We start from the raw sequence: 22,787 nt of genomic DNA, 5'->3' as shown, positions 1-22,787 counted from the left end.
TGGGTTTGTTTCAATCCTGCCCACAGCTGGCAGCACACAATTCGGAGTGTAGCTGGTGACCAGGTGACCCGATCGTGGTAAATTTCGGTTAGCTTTGGATATCAGTATGGGGCTAGATAGGGAGCATCGGTAAATTTAACAATGTACATACGACAATATATTAAATTCCAATAGCTCCAAATTTCAATGACTTAAAACCTCAAACCAACTATAAATAAATTAATTCATATACAAATATTGAAAGCATTTCATGAGAAAACTACAAGGAAAATATTGTCTAATTTACATTGTGTAATTTATCGACGGTCCCTAACTAGTCCTGGATTTAGGCTATCCAAAGTAAAACCAATTTTGCTACGATTGCACACCAGCCGGCTGAAGCTAATTGGCTAAATTATTTGCCTAACTCTTCCAATCTGCGACACACACACAAGACAATTCAGTCATGGCACCTAGAATTTCCTTATTAACCAAATATAAAGTGAGGCCTAATCACGAAGTGTGGTCGTCCTTTAAATAGATCAGGAGGAAGTGGCTTTGCGACTCCCCTCCACAGTGACCACGTAATTTGGTTGTATTGTGGTTGTGTGTCTGTTGTTACAACTGTCAAGTTTTCCTCAGCATGTGTGTGTTTACTTTGCAGTATGTGTGCGCAGGTGTTTGTGCAAGCGTGTATGGGGTTTTGCGTGCACACTGCTGTGATCAGGGCTGGCTAGATTACTTTTAAAATTTAATCCATTACAGTTACTAGTTACCTGTCCAAAATTGTTACTTTTGGATTACCCAAACTCAGTAATGTAATCGGATTACTTTAAGATTACTTTTAGATTACTTTCCCTTTAAGAGGCATTAGAAGAAGACAAAAAGGATCCATCAAACACATTATTTTGGTGTGTCATCATAGTGACTTGTGGTCACGCTCGCTCAGGTGGAACAAACTTAAACTTGTGCCATTTTTCAATGCTGAATTAATTGTCATTGAGAAAACAGAAAGGTGTCAAAATGTAATTTTTCGCCAACATCCTTTCAGAATTTAAAAGTAATCCAAGAAGTAATCATCTATTTTTTCAAAAAGTATCTGTAATCTGATTACAATCTTTTTTTGCTGGCAATTGATAACAGATTTTGTTTTGTAATCAGATTACATGTAACTGACTACATGTTATCAGTTACTCCCCAACTCTGGTTGTAAGGGTGAGGGTGTACATTTGCATATCTAGATAAGATCTTGTTCTATTAGGAAAGTGAATCCCATACTAATACTGCTCCTCTTTTTAATTGAATCATATTGATAGACTATAAATAAACCCAGGCTTTACATGCTTCCTATGATCAATGTTTTCCATGTGGCTTCTCTCTCTCATTATTTAACTGTAGTCAATATGAATGTTTCTCTCTTGTGTAGTGTAGAAGACCTATTCCTTTTATGTGACTGTATGTGCTCATACATGTGCGTGCCTGTCCTCTGTGAGTCTGCAGGTGTTGTATAAACAGGTAAAGCACAAATATTGAAAGTAGGCAGAGTGATTTGTGGTGTGATGACACTATAGGCAGTCATCATAAGATCAACCAGAGAGCACTTCAAGAGCATGGGGGCTTATTATGAAGTAACGTGTGTGTGTGTGTGTGTGTGTGCGCTGCTAAAATGCTACCACCCAACCCCGGTGTTATGATAAACGAGTTCCCTGTTGCCTGTTGGCTTTGGGTACACACATATACAGCACTGCAACAGCGCTCTCCATAAATCACACCTAGCACAGCCTACCTAAATGTCAACTCCATAGGAATTAACATTATATCTTGTGAAATGATTACCCCACGCTATGAATATAATTTCAGTAAAATGCATTCATTTACATAATCTCAGACCCTATTCTAAACATGCACATCCACATAGTAGGTAGTCTTACACATGTGCACTCTTGTACTCCAGCCAGCCAGCCAGTCAGCCAGCCAGACAGTCAGCCAGCCAGACAGTCAGCCAACCAGCCAGCCAGCCAGCCAGCCAACCAGCCAGTCAGCCAGTCAGCCTGTGAGCTACAGGCTCTCAGCAGTGCACCCTGCTGCTGTGACCTTAACAGCAGTACCATTTCCGATGAGGGGAGAAAGAGGAAGGATTCCGATCTTACAGCTCTGTTGCAAACAACAGTGGTTGGGGTTCTGGATCTGTCATGCTAGCTGATCCTATCAGGAGTGGACCAGAGGGTTGGGTCAGTACCAGGACCAAGAACTGCTCACATGGGTCTGGGTTTACAGTGGCAAGAAAAAGTATGTGAACCCTTTGGAAATACCTGGATTTCTGCATAAATTGGTCATACAATTTGATCACAACTGGTCACAACAGTAAACAAACACAGTCTGCTGAAACTAATAACACATAAACAACTATATGTTTTCATGTCTTTATTGAACACACCATGTAAACATTCACAGTGTAGGGTGGGAAAAGTATGTGAACCCTTGGATTTAATAACTGGTTGACCCTGCTTTGGCAGCAATAACCTCAACCAAATGTGTTCTGTAGTTGCGGATCAGACCTGCACAACGGTCAGGAGGAATTTTGGACCATTCCTCTTTACAAAACTATTTCAGTTCAGCAATATTCTTGGGATGTCTGGTGTGACCTACTATCTTGAGGTCATGCCACAGCATCTCAATCTGATTGAGGTCAGGACTCTGACTGGGCCACTCCAGAAGGTGTATTTTCTTCTGTTAAAGCCATTCTGTGGTGATTTACTTCTGTGTTTTGGGTCGTTATCCTGTTGCATCACTCAACTTCCGTTGAGCTTCGATTGGCGGACAGATAGCCTAACATTCTCCTGCAAAATGTCTTGATAAACTTGGGAATACATTTTTCCGTCGATGATAGCAAGCTGTCCAGGCCCTGAGGCAGCAAAGCAGCTCCAAACCATGATGCTCCCTCCACCATACTTTACAGTTGGGATGAGGTTTTGATGTTGGTGTGCTGTGCCTTTTTTTCTCAACATATAGTGTTGTGTGTTCCTTCCAAACAACTCAACTGTAGTTTCATCTGTAGTTTCATCCACAGAATACTGTGGAACATCCAGGTGCACTTTTGCAAACTTCAGAAGTGCAGCATTGTTTATTTTGGACAGCAGTGGCTTCTTCCGCTGTGTCCTGCCATGAACACCATTCTTGTTTAGTGTTTTGTATATCGTAGACTCGTAAACAGAGATGTTAGCATGTTCCAGAGATTTCTGTAAGTCTTTAGCTGACACTCTAGGATTCGTCTTAACCTCATTGAGCATGCTACGCTTTGCTCTTGCAGTCATCTTTGCAGGACGGCCACTCCTAGGGAGAGTAGCGACAGTGCTGAACTTTCTCCATTTATAGACAATTTGTCTTACCGTGGACTGATGAACATCAAGACTTTTAGAGATACTTTTGTAACCCTTTCCAGCTTTATGCAATTCTTAATCTTAGATCTTCTGAGATCTCTTTTGTTCGAGGCGTGGCCTTGTCCCGGACCTGCTGTTTTCGACTCTCTCTCTCTCTACCACACCTGCTGTCTCTAACTCTGAATGCTTGGCTATGAAAGCCAACTGACATTTACTCCTGAGGTGCTGACCTGTTGCACCCTCTACAACCCCTGTGCTTATTATAATCATTTTTTTGACCCTGCTAGTCATTTATGAACGTTTGAACATCTTGGCCATGTTCTGTTATAATCTCAACCCGGCACAGCCAGAAGAGGACTGGCCACCCCTCAGAGCCTGGTTCCTCTCTAGGTTTCTTCCTAGGTTCCTGCCTTTCTAGGGAGTTTTTCCGAGCCACCGTTCAACTACACTTGCATTGCTTGCTGTTTGGGGTTTTAGACTGGGTTTCTGTAAAGCACTGTGTGACATCGGCTGATGTAAAAAGGGCTTCATAAATACATTTGATTGATTGATTGATCCACGGTATAGTGCGATTGGAATTTAAAGGCAATGTTCCCGATGCATATGTCAACTTAATCGGAAATAACCCTTCCATTTCAATCGCACTATACTGCGGATCTTCCGCGATGCGGATTGAATCGGCCCCTTAGTGTATGTATAAGAAAGGACGAAGGTGGAACAGTGGAACAGTCCTGTGTTTGTATTCGACTGACTCTTGACCGATGGCTAATTAACTGAGCAGTGGGGTAGTGTAGTGGGCAGGTGGGTGAGGATGGGTACTGGGGTAGGTGTGACATCATACTGCCAGTAGCTATAATTACTTCCTGTATGTGTGGTCAGTGGAGAAGCTGCTTCCTCATAGTACCAATCTGTTGACTCAGTTAACCATTGGTGGGGTCAAAGGTCTCTTCTGATGTTCGCTGGTTACTCATCGAATCCCAGTGAATGGTGTCTGATATCATCATATATTCTACTGTGACACTAGGATGAGTGTGAGTGGATCTGACAGAGGTGTGACATGATAGAGCTCCCAAGTGGCGCAGCTTTCTAAGGCACTGCATCTCAGTGCAAGAGGTGTCACAACAGTCCCTGGTTTGAATCCAGCCAATGGCGACAGCGAGTCTTACTGGGGTCCGACACATAACGAAAAATACATTACAGACAAAATACTTTACAATGTATGTACATTTAAAAACATGAAACATTAATGACATCAAACACATCCAAGATGTGGTTTCCATGTGGTTGATACCATTCCATTGACTCCATTCCAGCCATTATTATGAGCCATCCTCCCCTCAGCAGCCTCCACTGACATACATGTCAGTACATACACACAACAAGTAGGTCACATGGGGGAGAGGCGTTGTGCCGTGAGGCGTTGTTTTATTTGTTTTTTGAAATCAGGTTTGCTGTTCACTTGCACTATTTAAGATGGAAGGGAGTTCCTTACACTCATGGCTCTGAATAATACTGTACGTTTCCTTCAATTGGTTCTGGACCTGGGGACTGTGAAAAGACCCCTGGTGGCATGTCTGGTGGGGTAAGTGTGTCACACCTGCTCCCGCTCCCCCTCTCTGGCATTGGACTCACCTGGACTCCTTCACGTGGTTGATTACCCCCTGTATATCTGTCTGTTCCTCGGTGGTGCTCCCTGTGTCCACATGAATTGTTATGTGTTCCTGTCCTGACACTGTTCCTGTTCCTGTTCCGTTTCATGTCCGTCAGCTATTAAACCTTCACTCCCTGTACCTGTTTCTCATCTCCTGCGACGATCCTTACAGAATGCGGACACCATTATGAGAAGCATCAGGGAGTTTTTTAGGGTTTTGTTTTGTTGGTGACGTCGGACCCGGGGGCCGCCGCCGATGGACCCGCCCAGCCTAAGCTGTCATGCCCTAGCTGGCTCAAGAGGTTTCCTTGCCCCGGTTGGCTCAGCAGGTTCCCATCTCACTTCATGCTTCAGTCAGCTCGCTGGGCTCACATTGCCTCAGCCAGCCCATTGTTATTCATTTTTGTTTTTGGTGACATTGGGCTTGGATTCTGCCCGCCGATGGAACTGGGGCTGGCTAAGTTGGCTCGTCGGGCTTTCACGCCCTAGCTAGCTCTTGAGGTTTCCTTGCCTTGGTTGGCTCGGCAGGCTCCCATCATGTCATGCTTCAGCCGGCCCATCGGGCTTTCACGCATCAGCTGGATCGTCAGGCTCCAACGCCTCAGCCGGCTCGCAAGGCTCACCCTGGGGGTGGGTGGGTGGGGTACTGTCACGCCTGCTCCCTATCCCCCTCTCAGGCGCTCGAGGGCGCCATGCTACCCTTCTTTTTTTTTGTACCTGTCACCATCATTACGCGCAGCAGCACTCATTGGACTCACATGGACTCCTTCACGTGGTTGATTACCTCCTGTATATCTGTCTGTTCCTTGGTGGTGTTCATGTGTCCGCATCAATTGTTATGTGTTCCTGTCCTGACACTGTTCCTGTTCCGTGTCATGACCGTCAGCTATTAAGCCTTCACTCCCTGTACCTGCTTCTCGTCTCCTGCGTCAATCCTTACAAAGTGTGTGTGTCAGTGCAGGGTGTAAGTTGACTATGCAAACAATTTGGAATTTCCAACACCGCTCTGGCTGTAGGGATGCTCTGACCCCCTATTTCGGTTTGTTTACCCAAAGCTACAACCTGCTATCTTCGATCCACATGCAGCCCGCATGTGCTGTACGTCTCTTCCTTCAAACACGATGATCATCAATGTCTCTTGTGTTTCAGTTCTTTTTAGTTCATAACCTCATAATACCAGCAGCATTCTGTTCAAGTAGGGAGAGAGATGTTCTTTATTTCTCTATTATATTTTGTTATCTGCCACCAAAAGAATTTCATTACTTTTCGGTCTGTGCTGAGTTTCCAAACCACGTCAGCACCACCAGGCTTTTGATTTAAACCTTTGATGTTTTTGTTCTTGACAGAAGTGTTGCAGGGTTGCTAATGCCTCTTAATAGAAACAGAATCGCAGTGCACAAAGGGAAGGATTACTTTTCACTTTATTGTGTCGTTGCCTTTAGCACTTAGTGCGACCTAAAGGTCCAACCATTTAATTTGTCTGGGCTCTCCCAGGGCCTGACACGGAGAGGAAGGGTGATACCACGGGAGAATTGAATAGAGTGAGTCCTACTGCCTTAAGAGTTCAGGCAGACACAGAGCTGTGATAGCAGAGGGTGAATGAGGCTTTGCAGCTATGTGCTCTTAATCAGAGATGGACAGAGCAGAGATGAAGGGGTTAAAGAGAGAGAGGGGGTACAGGGATGGAAGTGTGGATTAGAGGGAGAGAATAGTAGCAGATGGGATATTGATCTGCTTGTGTGAGAGAGAGAGAGATTTTAATGAGTTGTGTTTGACAGTGTTATGTTGGATGGGTGGTTAGTCACTCCTCAGTCGTGAGTACGTGCCTGGTTGCACACGTAAGTGTACTTTTAATTCCATAAAAGTTGCCATGCACATACGCAAACACTATTCCCGGTTGGTGTAGCTCATGAGTGTCTGTGTGAGGCCGGGCATCCTAATTGTACTGTATATCAATCACTTGTAAATCTATGTGCGTCTGAGTTAAATTATGGCCCAATGACCACAGTGAGAGAGACAAGGACGGACCGACCGCCCCTAAGTGCTGCCTCCACCTCTATCTCTGGGATCTGCCACACGCTGGGCTAATGAGATGGGCTAATGTAATGAAGAAGTACCTATACCTGGGGGACAGGACAGGACATCCCCTAGGGTTGACAGGGGATTCTAACATTTGGGAGTGTCTGTCATTGTGTTGTGTTGACATTGCAGGTGCCGGGTGGATATAGCGTCTCCCTTTAGAGATGGCTGGTATGACATAGTAGAGCTCTGCAGCAGCATTAGCTAGAGAGAGCCTCTCTCTCTGCTACGCAGGGTCCCCTGGGGGGTCCTCAGATCTAGTTTACACTGTTCTACTGCTGTCTTTTAATAGGCTGGCCCGTTAGCTGGCCTATCTACGAGGACCACCTCTGGAGAGCAGACCCACATCAGCCAGACCTGCACCCCACTCAGCAATGCAAGGGGCGCTAACCCTCACACTCTCTCTTGTTCTATACACACACATGCATGCACACACACACACACACACACACACAGTACCAGTGAAAAGTTTGGACACAAACTCATTGTTTATTTGTACTCTTTTCTACATTGTAGAATAATAGTGAAGACATCAAAACTATGAAACAATGAAACAACACATATGGAATCATGTTGTAACCAAAAAAGTGTTAAACAAATCAAAATATATTTTAGATTCTTCAAAGTAGACATCCTTTGCCTTTGACAGCTTTGCACACTCTTGGCATTCTCTCAACCAGTTCACCTGAAATGCTTTTCCAACAGTCTTGAAGGAGATCCCACTTATGCTGAGCACTTGTTGACTGCTTTTCCTTCACTCTGTGGTCCAACTCTTCCCTACTCATCTAAATTGGGTTGAGGTCGGGTGATTGGGGTGGCCAGGTCATCTGATGCAGCACTCCATCACTCTCCTTCTTGGTAAAATAGCCCTTACACAGCCTGGAGGTGTGTTGGGTTATTGTCCTGTTGAAAAACAAATGACAGTCTCACTAAGCGCAAACCAGATGGGATGGCGTATCGCTGCAGAATGCTGTGTTAGCCATTCTGGTTAAGTGTGCCTTGAATTCTAAATATATCACAGACACTGTCACCAGCAAAGCACCCCCACACCATCACACATCCTCCTACATGCTTCACGGTCGGAACAACACATGCGGAGATCATCCGTTCACCTACTCTCTGTCTCACAAAGACACAGCTGTTGGAACCAAAAATCTCAAATTTGGACTCATCAGACCAAAGGACAGATTTCCACTGATCTAATGTCCATTGCTCGTGTTTCTTGGCCCAAGCAAGTCTCTTCTTCTTATTGGTGTCCTTTGGTAGTGGTTTCTTTGCAGCAATTCAACCATGAAGGCCTGATTCACTTAGTCTCCTCTGAACAGTTAATGTTGAGATGTTTCTGTTACTTGAGCTCTATGAAGCATTTATTTGGGATGCAATTTCTGAGGCTGGTAACTCTAATGAACTTATCCTTTGCAGCAGAGGTAACTCTGGGTCTTCCTTTCCTTTGGCGGTCCTAATGAGAGCCAGTTTCAGTTGGTTTTTGCGACTGCAAATAAAAAAAAATCCGCAATGACTGACCTTTGTGTCTTAAAGTAATGATGGACTGTCATTTCTCTTTGCTCATTTGAGCTGTTCTTGCCATAATATGGACTTGGTCTTTTGCCAAATAGGTCTATCTTCTGTATTCCACCCCTACCTTGTCACAACACAACTGATTGGCTCAATCACATTAATAAGAAGGAAAGAAATTCCACAAATTAAATGTTTAACAAGACATACCTAATTGAAATGCATTCCAGGTGACTACCTCATGAAGCTGGTTGAGAGAATGCCAAGAGTGTGCAAAGCTGTCATCAAGGCAAAGGGTGGCTACTTTGAAGAATCTCACATATGACATTTATGTTGATTTGTTTAAAACTTTTTTGGTTACTACATGATTCCATATGTGTTATTTCATATGTAGAAAATAGTACAAATAAAGAAAAACCCTTGAATAAGTAGGTGTGTCCAAACGTTTGACTGGTACTATACATGCATGGACATGCACACATGCACACACACAATGTCAACCATTGAACCATGTCATATGAATCCCACGTGAGTCAGTCACACATTATTGAATGCAGGAGTGAAGAGCAGAGAAGGGTTGTTGTGTCCGGAGCAAATGACTTGGTCCTACCAGCTCAGTTCAGTCTTCCATACCCCTATGCTACTGATTAAAATACAATCGCTGAGTCGACTCACACAGCCCATTAGTGCCAACGGTTTTATATATAGAAAGAGAAACATCCAAGGGGGAGGTGTGAAAGTCCCATAAATCAAAGTAGGTTCAAAACTCTCTTTCCGCTCACCATCACTACAGTTCTACACACACACACACACACACACACACACACACACACACACACACACACACACACACACACAGCAGCTGAGGGGAGGCTGGCTTATAATAATGGCTGGAATGGAGTAAATATGTGACCCACCATCTGTTAAAATAAGGTCTCCTTTTGATTTAACCTTAGTGTAACCAGGTGAGTCAAGCACCTTCTTACTGATAATGACGGCCTGGCTCTCTTGAAGCTTGAGAGCTGTAATATTCCCCCTGTGCTTGTAGGCTCAGTGGAGGACAGGCAGTCCCGTGGGGAGACACATAACGGCTGCAGCCCCACCTGTGGAGCCCATGAGTGGCCCTGTGACAGCTCATCAACAGCCCACGTCTGAGGCCCAAATGGCAGCCTATTCTCATATAGTGGACTACCTTTGACCAGGGCCCGCCCCAGGTGCGCTATATATGGAATAGGGTGCCATTTGGGATGCATTCCTGCTCTTACAAAGCTGCTGAGAGGGCAGAAACACTGGGACTGATACTTAAGGATACTGAACAATGGCTGCAACTGAGGAGAGTGGGAGTGGGGGGGGGGGGGGGGGTAAAGTATAGCAGGAGTAATCTCACATGCTGTGCCCCTGTATAAAAGCGTCCATGTGAAAGTCACAGACGATCTTATGTAACGACAGAAGTGGGGCGATTGAAAGACTGGAAAATTACAAGTGGCTGTGTGTTATGTCATCTGGCCTGTCCCACCGTCATCCGCCCTGCTGCCACCGTCACCCAGCCGGATGTGTGTGTGTACGAGAAATGCCAGCTGTGTGTCTGTGCGTTGACCCGTAAACACGGCGCATATTATTTTTGGAAATGGCATGTGTGCATAATCACTGTGCATTGATGCCTGTCACAATAGCCGTTACTCACCCTGACCCCTCTATGCGTTTATAGCTGTATATACTCACCTTCTCTATAATCAAGGGTGACCTTTTCCTGGAAGCAACTTGACGCCATTCATTGGTCCATTACACGAAGTCCCGAATCACTCTAGCAGCCCTAATAGTCTACAGGTAGTAGTGGCAGTAAAGAGGTTTAGGGTTAAACATTATCGTCTCTTCATTAACATGGGGAGGCCAGTTGTGATGTTAGTAAGAGCTGAGTCACTCATCACACGCACACTCTCTGAGGGTCCATACACACACACATACTGTATAAATCATTTTGTTATACCACAATGACCTTAATTATCCAGCAACACCCTTTCAGCTCTAGGGCAAAAACACATACGCTTGCTCTGTCCCCCCTGTCTCTCTCTCGTTCACCCTCTCGCTCTCTACCTTTTTGAGCTCCCTTGACATTTGTTATTTTAATTTATCTTGCTCCGTCTGCCTCGCTCTTCTTCTCTCTCTCCTCTCTCTTCCTCTAAAGAACAACGGCATCTCAGAGCTCACAACCAGAGCCCCAGGAAGATCAGTCCTTGACATATCTGGATTGGTAGTACGTATAAGACCAAGACACATCCCAGTATAGTAGCTGGGACATGGGCCTGGCTAGCATCTGGTCTGCTGTGCTCTGTCTTACCCACTCTTCCACTACCACCTCAGGCAGGCGAGGGGGTTGGTTTTTATCCAGCAGAGGTATCAGGTGTCAGACAGGCTGACCAGCAGCAGCAGTCACAGCAACAACCAGGGCCCCTCGCCAGGTCAGTGGAGAGAGATGGAGACGTAGGGGGTCACACAGTGAGGGGGCCCTGCTGGGATGTCTCCCACTGAGGGAGAAGAGAGACGGCATTCAAGCTGAGCGCCATGATGAGATTACAGAACCCGGCGGGCACAGCCCGGGGATGTGGGGGAAGGGAAGAGTGATGGGTGAGAGAGAAAGAGGAAAACGATCGGAGAGGGAGGGGGAGGTTGAGAGAGAAGGTTGTAAAGAAACAGAGGAGGGGGATTGAGGACATTGTCATGTCACTGTCAAGGAATGAAGAATGATATGTGGGGTGAACAGGATAAAGGGAGGAGAGGATGAAGTGGAATGGGAAGTGGGGGATGAGAGGGAGAGAGGGGAAGTGAGGAGAAATACAGAACCTTCATGAGGAGATTAGGATGTGTTGTGTGGCCCACCAAGCCTGTGCTTTGGCAACAGTGACCTGCTTGCTCTGACGCACAGCTCCCAGACCCAGGATGTTTTCCAAATGGAACCCTATTCCCTCGATAGTGCACTACTTTTGACCAGAGTTTTGCCCGGGACACATGGGTCTCTGGGGAATATGTAGGGAATATGGTGCGATTTGGGATGCAGACTCTGTTTGCCCTGGTTAACTAGAGGAATGAGATCCACAAGGTCAAACACAAACACATCCAGAGAGCAACTTCATGGAAAATAGAGAAGTGCTACTGATGTTGTGTGAGACCATAAACAGAGAGGAGCAAAGGTTCAGGCTATGGCCAAGGTTGGCTGGTCTAGATCTAGAGAGAACCCGCTGGTTACAAACGGGTTAAAACAACATTGTTTCAACTTCATGTGTCAACGTATTGTGTGACTTGTTGTCTACGTGGAAAATAAATTATATATTTTTTTTTAAGTCATCAATGTAAACTGTTGTTTTGAAGGTCAAATTTCAACCACAGACTTATGTGATCATGGTAACCAATATTCAACACAGACAAACCTTGTATAAAATATGTTTAATTTTCACCTTTGAAATAACGTCCTTTTCGATGTATACTGCTACAAAAAATAAAGGGAAAACTAAAATAACACATTGTAGATCTGAATGAATGAAATATTCTTATTAAATACTTTTTTCTTTACATAGTTGAATATGCTGACAACAAAATCACACAAAAATTATCAATGGAAATCAAATTTATCAACCCATGGAGGTCTGGATTTGGAGTCACACTCAAAATTAATGTGGAAAACCACACTACAGGCTGATCCAACTTTGATGTAATGTCCTTAAAACAAGTCAAAATGAGGCTCAGTAGTGTGTGTGGCCTCCACGTGCCTGTATGACCTCCCTACAACGCCTGGGCATGCTCCTGATGAGGTGGCGGATGGTCTCCTGAGGGATCTCCTCCCAGACCTGGACTAAAGCATCTGCCAACTCCTGGACAGTCTGTGGTGCAACGTGGCATTGGTGGATGGAGCGAGACATGATGTCCCAGATGTGCTCAATTAGATTCAGGTCTGGGGAACGAGCGGGCCAGTCCATAGCATCAATGCCTTCCTCTTGCAGGAACTGCTGACACACTCCAGCCACATGAGGTCTAGCATTGTCTTGCATTAGGAGGAACCCAGGGCCAACCGCACCAGCATATGGTCTTACAAGGGGTCTGAGGATCTCATCTCGGTACCTAATGGCAGTCAGGCTACCTCTGGCGAGCACATGGAGGGCTGTGCGGCCTCCCAAAGAAATGCCACCCCACACCATGACTGACCCACCTCCAAACCGGTCATGCTGGAGGATGTTGCAGGCAGCAGAACGTTCTCCAAGGCGTCTTCAGAGTCTGTCATGTCTGTCATGTGCTCAGTGTGAACCTGCTTTCATCTGTGAAGAGCACAGGGCGCCAGTGGCGAATTTGCCAATCTTGGTGTTCTCTGGCAAATGCCAAACGTCCTGCACGGTGTTGGGCTGTAAGCACAACGCCCACCTGTGGATGTCGGGCCCTCATTACCACCCTCATGGAGTCGGTTTCTGACCGTTTGAGCAGACACATGCACACTTGTGGTGGATGCTGGAGGTCATTTTACAGGGCTCTTGCAGTGCTCCTCCTGCTCCTCCTTGCACAAAGGCGGAGGTAGCGGTCCTGCTGCTTGGTTATTGCCCTCCTACGGCCTCCTCCACGTCTCCTGATTTACTGGCCTGTCTCCTGGTAGCGCCTCCATGCTCTGGACACTACGCTGACAGACACAGCAAACCTTCTTGTCACAGCTCGCATTGATGTTCCATCCTGGATGAGCTGCACTACCTGAGCCACTTGTGTGGGTTGTAGACTCCGTCTCATGCTACCACTAGAGTGAAAGCACCGCCAGCATTCAAAAGTGACCAAAACATCAGCCAGGAAGCATAGGAACTGAGAAGTGGTCTGTGGTCACCCCCTATAGAACCACTCCTTTATTGGGGGTGTCTTGCTAATTGCCTATAATTTCCACCTGTTGTCTATTCCATTTGCACAACTGCATGTGAAATGTATTGTCAATCAGTGTTGCTTCCTAAGTGGACAGTTTGAATTCACATTTACATTGTGTTGTTTAAGTGTTCCCTTTATTTTTTTGAGCAGTGTATTATCCACTCTAAGAAAAGTTGTCTGGGCAGCACCTCCTACTGGAGAACACCTTAGAGGCCCTATATACTGTACATAGACTTGAAATCACTGGCCACTTTAACAAACGAACACTAGTCACTTTAATAATGTTTACATATTTTGCATTACTCATCTCATATGTATATACTGTATTCTATTCTATCTCAGTCTATGCCACTCTGACACTGCTCGTCCAAACATTTATATATTCTTAATTCCATTTTTACTTTAGATTTATGTGTATTGTTGTGAAATTGTTAGATATTACTTGTAAGATATTGCTGCACTGTTGGAGCTGGAAACACAAGCGTTTCACTACACACGCAATAACACCTGCTAAACACTTGTACAGTGGGGAGAACAAGTATTTGATACACTGCTGATCTTGCAGGTTTTCCTACTTACAAAGCATGTAGAGGTCTGTCATTTTTTATCATAGGTACATTTTTATCATAGGTACAATTTTTTATCATAGGCCACATTTTGAGGTTACTGTAACAATACATGTCTTATGAAATCATAGAAAGCGTGCATGTTCAGGTCAGCAGGTCTGTGGAAATCATAGAAAGCGTGCATGTTCAGGTCAGCAGGTCTGTGGAAATCATAGAAAGCGTGCATGTTCAGGTCAGCAGGTCTGTGGAAATCATAGAAAGCGTGCATGTTCAGGTCAGCAGGTCTGTGGAAATCATAGAAAGCGTGCATGTTCAGGTCAGCAGGTCTGTGGAAATCATAGAAAGCGTGCATGTTCAGGTCAGCAGGTCTGTGGAAATCATAGAAAGCGTGCATGTTCAGGTCAGCAGGTCTGTGGAAATCATAGAAAGCGTGCATGTTCAGGTCAGCAGGTCTGTGGAAATCATAGAAAGCGTGCATGTTCAGGTCAGCAGGTCTGTGGAAATCATAGAAAGCGTGCATGTTCAGGTTAGCAGGTCTGTGGAAATGTTCACAATTGCTATAATAATCTGCATAGAATCTAAAACAGCATTGATCCCTTGCACCATGTACTTTAATGTAATCTCAACTAACTGCAATCCAGCTCATTTGAACATGATGCTTGATCAAACACAGTGATACCACATTAAGTTAAGTATAAATCAAGTATGAAGTACTTTAAGTAGAAACAAACAAAACATCTGACATTGTATTCCCATTTGAACTTGTATGTGCTTTTAAATAGTTGAAAGCCCAGTGATAACACATTGAAGTGACAACTAAACCAAATATCAGGCATTGATCTTTTCATTGGAATTTGGTTGTAATTTTAGATCAGGGGTTCTCAAACCTTTTGGAGCCGGGGACCCCTTTTGTGTTAGCAAATTCATCAGAGACCCATTCATAATCAGAACATAACTCGAGTGCTTTAACAATAGCCTACAAGGAGTTTTACTATGAAGTCTCGGGCCCGGGGAAAGAACATTTAAAGGCCTCCTGGCATCAGAGAGAACATTTAAAGGCCTCCTGGCATCAGAGATAACATTTAAAGGCCTCCTGGCATCAGCGAGAACATTTAAAGGCCTCCTGGCATCAGAGAGAACATTTAAACGCCTCCTGGCATCAGAGAGAACATTTAAACGCCTCCTGGCATCAGAGAGAACATTTAAACGCCTCCTGGCATCAGAGAGAACATTTAAACGCCTCCTGGCATCAGAGAGAACATTTAAACGCCTCCTGGCATCAGAGAGAACATTTAAACGCCTCCTGGCATCAGAGAGAACATTTAAACGCCTCCTGGCATCAGAGAGAACATTTAAACGCCTCCTGGCATCAGAGAGAACATTTAAACGCCTCCTGGCATCAGAGAGAACATTTAAACGCCTCCTGGCATCAGAGAGAACATTTTAAAGGCCTCCTGGCATCAGAGAGAACATTTAAAGGCCTCCTGGCATCAGAGAGAACATTTAAAGGCCTCCTGGCATCAGAGAGAACATTTAAAGGCCTCCTGGCATCAGAGAGAACATTTAGCAGTTTTCAATCAAATTTCCTGTAATTCTACACATTTTGTCATGGGGAAAGAAATCTTTTTTTACTGTTGCTGCTTTGAAGCTGACATCCTGCCATTCAACACCGAGAGAAAACGTTGCCGTTTTAAAGCTTAAATTACAGTGCATTTATGTAAAATAAAAAAACATAGAAAAATGTATAATTGGAGTACTGTAGATACCAATATCCCTGTGAGCCTCCCAGGCTCGTGTTGCCCAGGATTAAGAACGTACATTGTAAGCATTTCACAGTTAGTCTACACCTGTTGTTTACGATGCATCTGAAATTGGATTTGATTTGATTGTAAAAATGAATAATTTTACAGTGTTTTTTACACACTATTTAACTTATTCCACAGATACTTGGCCAAAAGTCTTTTAATCTGTTGAGAGTAATATTACCCCCCAAAAAATGTATGTTAAAAAAAGTATATTTAAAAACAAAAATGTAGATCTGGAGGTGGACCCCAATTTGACAACCCCTGTTTTAAAAATAATATTGTTAACACATTGGGAATTCAACAAACCTTTGGTTGTCTTTTTGAGTGGGGGAAAATAGGTTGGACTCTCGTTGATCAACTTGCACAGTGAGGAGACTTGTCATGACCTTTTTGTTTGACTTTCCAGGCTTCCATCCATATTGTACTGCACTATTCATCTCACCTGAATGCATTTATCCAAAACAACTTACCACACCTAGTTTGCAAACTGTTTTATGCTTGATATATTTACACTGTTGGAGACTGTGTGCTTGTTGCCAAACCCTCACAGTGGGGTCTACCTGGAATTAAAACTACAGAACAGAAGGCCCCATAAACCGTTCTCCTTGACCCTCTCTCTGCATTCCTTCCATTGTCAAATGAATGAACCCGTCTGTCGCATACTGTGAGCACCTAGTTAGAGTGGGTAGCAGGTTACCCATTGGAACAGAGCGTGTGTACTACAGTATATATAGTAAACAGGAAGCCCAAGGGGAGTGAGCTCCAGTCTGCCTGCCACTGGTCTAGAGAGGCTGGAGAGAGGAGGGGAAAGAGGAGGAGAGAGGAGGGCAGTAACACTAACCTAATGCTGGGGTTAGATTCCGCCAATCTCCCCCCTCCATATCCCTCAAGTCTGTGACGGGGAAAGGTATACAGTCCCCATACCATGCACACATTAACTGGAGATTGCATCAACGCACGCATGTAATACAGTACACTTGCATGTACTGTAGGTATGCAGGGCCCTCACTGGGAAAATCAATTAGCCACATGTTTCTGTTTCGCACATATGCAGACATGAATGCACGCTCATAGACTTGTTTGCTTGGGTGACATAGTTTTGCATCAAACTACTGTTCTGCAGTGAATACCCACAGGCACATGCATACTGATTGGTAAACTATGTTTGTACCATATAATGTATATATCAACCATGTACTAAGTACAGTGTATGTAATGACTAAAGTAGAGTTCAGAGTGATACTGATTTCTCCCGGGGGGTTGTTCTGTTAAGTGGGCTAAATCTACTTTCAAACAAAAGTATACACCTCACACACATGGTTATGGGCTTAAGAAAATGAAGACATTTGTACCATGTCAGATATATAGTTGAAATGTATTCAATTTTAAGTTTGCGTCACAATATTACACTATATACATCACAGAAGACTGAAACATAACAAAAACCATTTGACATAGAAACACAGGATTTTTTTGTGGGGAAAAAGTGTATTCATAATGAAATTATGAAAAATACTAATAACATTGCACACATAAGGCCACTAGAGGGCGCTTTGGTCATTCGACGGCAGGAAAGGGATCTACGTGACATAATTGGATGTCCTCTGTTCTGATGAGCAATTGTTGACCCCTAACCTCTGACCCCTGACCTGTCCCGACAATACTCAGACTTGACTCCTCCTCTGGAGTCAAATTAGGAGAACTGGACACATTACAAGCCCTGATGAGATGGCTGGCACCCAAAATACCGAATTGCTATTTGCATGTTAGAAACGTTCTACACAGAGACTTGATTTGTGAGGTTTTAACACTTCATCAAGAGCTTCGTAAGTCACTCAGGGTATTGGTGACAACGTTGGCTGGGACTTTGTTGTTGTTTACTCTTCAGTACAGCCTCACACAGAAATAAACGATGTTGATGATTCTCTACTTCTCTCTCGTGTGTGTCTAGATCCGGCGCCGGCGGCCCACACCTGCAACACTGTTCAGAGTGGCAGACCAGTGTTCCCCTGAGGATGATCAGTCCAGCCACCAGGTAACAGAGCGCCCCCTAGTGCCTCAGAGGATAACTGCATGTTGCCCTATAGTCACGTGAATGGTTGCGTTATTTCAAAATTGCAGGCCACATTCAACTTGTTCTTCCTTCCACAGTGGATTGTAGGAGAGAATGGGGTACTCAAGCCCAAGCGAGTCAACCCAAATGTGTATCAGCCACCATCCCTGAAAGGTAAGAGTATAACTGACTGAGTAAGTAGTGTATACATGTCCTCTGTACGGTGAATTCTCCCTGTGTTGATACTGTGTCTACTGTGCTTTACTGTTCTGTTGCCTCCTGATTATGTTCTTTGTCAAATGAGGGCAGTGGGGTAAGATGCACGTGACCAATTGATACATGTCAATCAGTTGGAGCATCTTCATAAGAGTAGGTACTATACTGTATATACGTGCAAGAGGGATTTCCTCTATGGAAATATATACACATGTTTTGTTTCTATGCACATAATGAGAGAGAGAGAGAGCAGTAGGGAGAGAGAGAGAGCAGTAGGGAGAGAGAGAGAGAGAGAGAGAGAGCAGTAGGGAGAGAGAGAGAGCAGTAGGGAGAGAGAGAGAGCAGAAGGGAGAGAGAGAGAGCAGAAGGGAGAGAGAGAGAGAGAGCAGTAGGGAGAGAGAGAGAGCAGTAGGGAGAGAGAGAGAGCAGAAGGGAGAGAGAGAGAGCAGAAGGGAGAGAGAGAGAGCAGTAGGGAGAGAGAGAGAGCAGTAGGGAGAGAGAGAGAGCAGTAGGGAGAGAGAGAGAGCAGTAGGGAGAGAGAGAGCAGTAGGGAGAGAGAGAGAGCAGAAGGGAGAGAGAGAGAGCAGTAGGGAGAGAGAGAGAGAGAGAAGTAGGGAGAGAGAGAGAGAGAGAGAGAGAGAGAGAGAGAGAGAGAGTGATAGATTAGAGAGTGTGACAGCTGTGAGACACTGAGTGTGAGTCTGTGCAGCTCTGGATTATCCGGGATTACCAAAGGAGTGTATACAGCTGCAGATACACGCACACAGTTCTAAATGTTGCTTTATACTTGTTGTTGCACGCATAGCCAATAAACGTAGAGCTTTGGAGGCTTGTCAGTAGATGTTAATTAAAGGGGATTACTGTATGTGTGTAGGGTCTTATTATAATAATCCACTCTGTGTTCCTGTATACCATCCTTCATTAGTTCAGCCAGGCTGAGAGAGAGAGAGAGAGAGAGAGAGAGAGAGAGAGAGAGAGAGAGAGAGAGAGAGAGAGAGAGAGAGAGAGAGAGAGAGAGAGAGAGAGAGAGAGAGAGAGAGAGAGAGAGAGAGAGAGAGAGAGAGAGAGAGAGAGAGAGAGAGAGAGAGAGAGGAGAGAGAGAGAGAGAGAGAGAGAGAGAGAGAGAGAGAGAGAGAGAGAGAGAGAGAGAGAGAGAGAGAGAGAGAGAGAGAGAGAGAGAGAGAGAGAGAGAGAGAGAGAGAGAGAGAGAGAGAGGAGAACGAAAAACGAGAACGAAAAACAAATGCAGGAAAGAGAAAAGGACACAAATGTATAATCCCAGTCCATTACAAACTACAAGACATGGAAGTGCTGGCTATTCTGCCCCTCAATTTGTCTATCTGTCTGGTTGGCTGGCTGCTTATCTGTCTGTCTGGCATGCATCTGAAAGCCCGTATGAAGCATGACAACGTTGACAGTGTTGAAGCCTGGTAAACCCAAAACAACCTATCCCTCTCTCCCGTTGTCCCTGTGTTTGTCCCTGTGTGTGTTCCTGTGTATCCTGTGTATGTGTATGTGTGCGTCCAGCCGTCCAGAAGATGGCTGAGGCACACATGCAGAACCTGGGTGTCTACCCCCCCTTGGAAGACCCCTTTGAAGGGGAGGAGTATGACGACTACCCCTGTCATGAGGAGAGGGAGGAGAGATTCCCCACCAAAGCTGCTGGTGAGATAGGGATTCCATACACTGTCAAGCAGTACCATATACACTCACTCATGTAATCGCATTGATGCTTTGACCAATGGTGTGACCAGCTTACATATTAGCTGTGTGTATAGCCATTGTTATTCAGTGCCCACTTTTCAGTCAGATGGGCTGAATGTTGCACTATGCCGTGTTCAAAACAGCAGGGCCTCAGATAAACTCCTCTCTGCAGACAAGTAGCTGTGCTATTATATTAGCATCACTCCACCAAATCTATCAGAGAGCCCAGCAGACCTCCCTGTGCTGCCATCCTGCCCTGTGCCAGTCAGGGGGCCAGAGATGCCTAGCCACAGCTAACAGGCTAACAGTCTGCTCTCTCTGTAGCATCAGTACTGATGCTGGGCTACCAGCCCAGATGGCAGAGCTTCCGAGTGAAATCCCTCCTGTAGCATCGTTAAACGCTGTTTCATTGGCTACTACTGTCATCATTTTTCTGTAAATCTGTCGTTTGAACACAACACGGCTGCAGGGTGGCTGTAGTGTCACACATCGCGAGACAGGGACTCTTAAAGATACATTGAAGTAGACTGTGATTATCCTCACTAGAGCAATTGCCTAATTATGCCTGCATACACGTGCAGTAGTCACTTTCATATGTACTGGTATGATTCAGACTTTGTATACCATGTTTCACACACATGTATTTCGACACACACACTCACAGGAGGCACATGCCTGACCAGGAAATGACAAGTAGAACCAGATTACCATAGACTAGTTTGGGAGTAGAGTTATTATGATGTCCCGTGAATAGATTAACCTCTTTCCCTAGTGTTGTTTGTTTACCTTCCCTGCATGTATTTTATGCAACGTCGAAATCCACAAATCTAAGCGGTCTTCAAGCTGACTTGTGTAGAAGGTAAGTGGTTTGATTGGAAGGAGACCAGTGTGTGCTGCTGTTCTTTGACTTCACCTCTTTGTCTCCATAGACCCCCAAGCGACCAGCACCACAGACCAATCAGAGAAGCCGGATGAAGAGGAAGAGGGGGAAGAGAAAGAAGAGGAGAAAGAGGAGGAAACGACAGAAGAAAAGACAGAGGAGAAGGCAAAGAAAGTGCGCAAAAGTGTAAAATTTTAACACTACTTTGAAGGGAACAAATGAAGGGAGAGGGATGGTGGCAGATGTGTGAACGACTGAGTGAATGAATGAGTGACTTTAATGTGTGAACGTGTGAGTGAGAAAGAGAGCTTCTAAGTTTGAATGGTAAGTATTCAAATTAAATGAATGAATGTAGGTACTGTCGGCAAATCTGTGAGCAAAAAAATCTGGAAAGAGAGAGGGAGAGAGGGAGAGAGAATGTATAATAGATATGGCCCTTGTGAAGAGGTGAGGAGTGTCTCCTTAGAACTAATGAGATGAGTGGATAGGGCAAGGTCACCGTGACCTTGAGGTCCCCCTCACTGCAAAGCTAGTCTTCTCTTCCATGTCAGGGGAACCATTCATTCACTTCTCACTTTCTTACTTTGCTCTTTAATGTTACAAAGCAATGGAATAATGGCTGGAAATAATTACACGGCACTCAAAATAACTGCAAACAGACAAACAGCTTGATGATCAGCTTCAGTATAGAGCACACACACACACACACACACACACACAGAGGAGATATCTTCTCACTGTCAGTTCAGACTATATTCTAAAGCTGCTCCGTTACTGTGCAGATATGATAATACAGACTCCCATATGGGTTCCTTTCAAAATCACAAAAGACCTGTATAATGTGTACCAAATTTCACTCTGGCCTAGATTGGATATCTGCAGCATAATCATATTGAGATCTTGTTCTTGGAAGAAGTGAGCAGCTGCTGCCATCTTGTGGCAAGATAGGGGATGTAGAATAACCAGAGCGTGTGTATATTGACATGGATTTACATACAATAAACTGTGCACTGCATAGGCCTTCAGATAATATGCATCTATATAATTGAAATGATCTAGATTTGCAATGTATTTGAAACATTTATTTGTGATGCATTTGAAGTTATTTTTGGTGTCCATCAAAGCTATGTGTGTCAATGATGTACTCTGGGTGTATGTGAGGATGCCATGCTTTTGTAAAAGTAGTCCAATTTAGTTTTTTTTGTGAGGGAAAAAAATGTATTCATTTTGTATGCAGAATCAGATTCGTTTTGTTTGTTTGATTAAATAATTTCCTGTGTAAAGATGCATTAATCAACTTAGCTGTATATGGTCTCTTTCTACTGAACAATTGTCACAACATTTAGTAACCTTTTAGTCATGACTTGGATAACTGTGTTTTTCATATTCTCATGGAAAACAACACAGACAATACAATACATAGTGACTCTCTTTCTGCTGAAATGGAATGACACATTTGAATATTAAAATATTCACCCTCAGAATGTCATTATCATCATATACTCATTGATAATGTCAGTCTAATTAATCAGTTTTCTTTCATTTCCATCACATCTGTTCTCCAACTGCAGGATTGCCTGAGTCAGCGGAATACATTTTGATAGTGGCACAGCTGAATGTCTCAATCTGTACCAAACTGCTAATATATTGTAATTGTTTTGATTCTCTTTTTCTTGGACAATTGAACATTTGTATGCTCTTTTCTCTTGCCTGGGTGTATGGGCTGGGCAGCCCTTTAAAGTGTTGAGACATATGGCACCTACTCCCTCCATTCTCTCACTGTCTGGCTGGAGTGAGCATCCTCTCCTTCTCCAAGTCTCTCTACCCTCCACGGTCAATAGGCGAGTGCCATGGCAAGAATGAACTCGAATCGATAATATTCTTCTTTATTTCATTCTTTTTTTCTGTTCTTGTTAAAGATGTAGACATTTCAATGTGAGCCACAATAACAATATCTATTAAAACACATTTTCCTGATTTGAAATTACTTTTTGTGTGTGTGTGTGTGTTTATGCTTGCAATCCTTGTGTGTATGTGTGTCTGTGATGAAGGACACGGTTTGGATGAAG

General features: G+C 44.3%; 1 protein-coding gene across 2 annotated transcripts in view; it reads left to right on the top strand.

Moving 5' to 3' along the window:
* The window catches only part of LOC109898409 (protein phosphatase 1 regulatory subunit 1B-like), a 28,272-nt gene extending 5,567 nt beyond the window's left edge, over positions 1–22,705 (top strand). For both annotated transcript variants that reach the window (XM_020493374.2, XM_031833985.1), the window contains 4 exons: positions 17,817–17,900; positions 18,017–18,092; positions 19,662–19,799; positions 20,768–22,705. In XM_020493374.2, coding sequence (XP_020348963.1) covers positions 17,817–17,900; positions 18,017–18,092; positions 19,662–19,799; positions 20,768–20,916 — 447 coding nt within the window. In that variant the 3' untranslated portion in view covers positions 20,917–22,705. The remainder of the gene's footprint in view (positions 1–17,816; positions 17,901–18,016; positions 18,093–19,661; positions 19,800–20,767) is intronic.
* The last annotated feature ends 82 nt before the right edge of the window (positions 22,706–22,787 follow it).

Source organism: Oncorhynchus kisutch, linkage group LG10, assembly GCF_002021735.2.
Source record: "Oncorhynchus kisutch isolate 150728-3 linkage group LG10, Okis_V2, whole genome shotgun sequence".
In the NCBI taxonomy this organism is placed as follows: Eukaryota; Metazoa; Chordata; class Actinopteri; order Salmoniformes; family Salmonidae; genus Oncorhynchus; species Oncorhynchus kisutch.
Note: the sequence above shows the minus strand (reverse complement) of the source record. Positions and strands in the feature narration are given on the sequence as shown.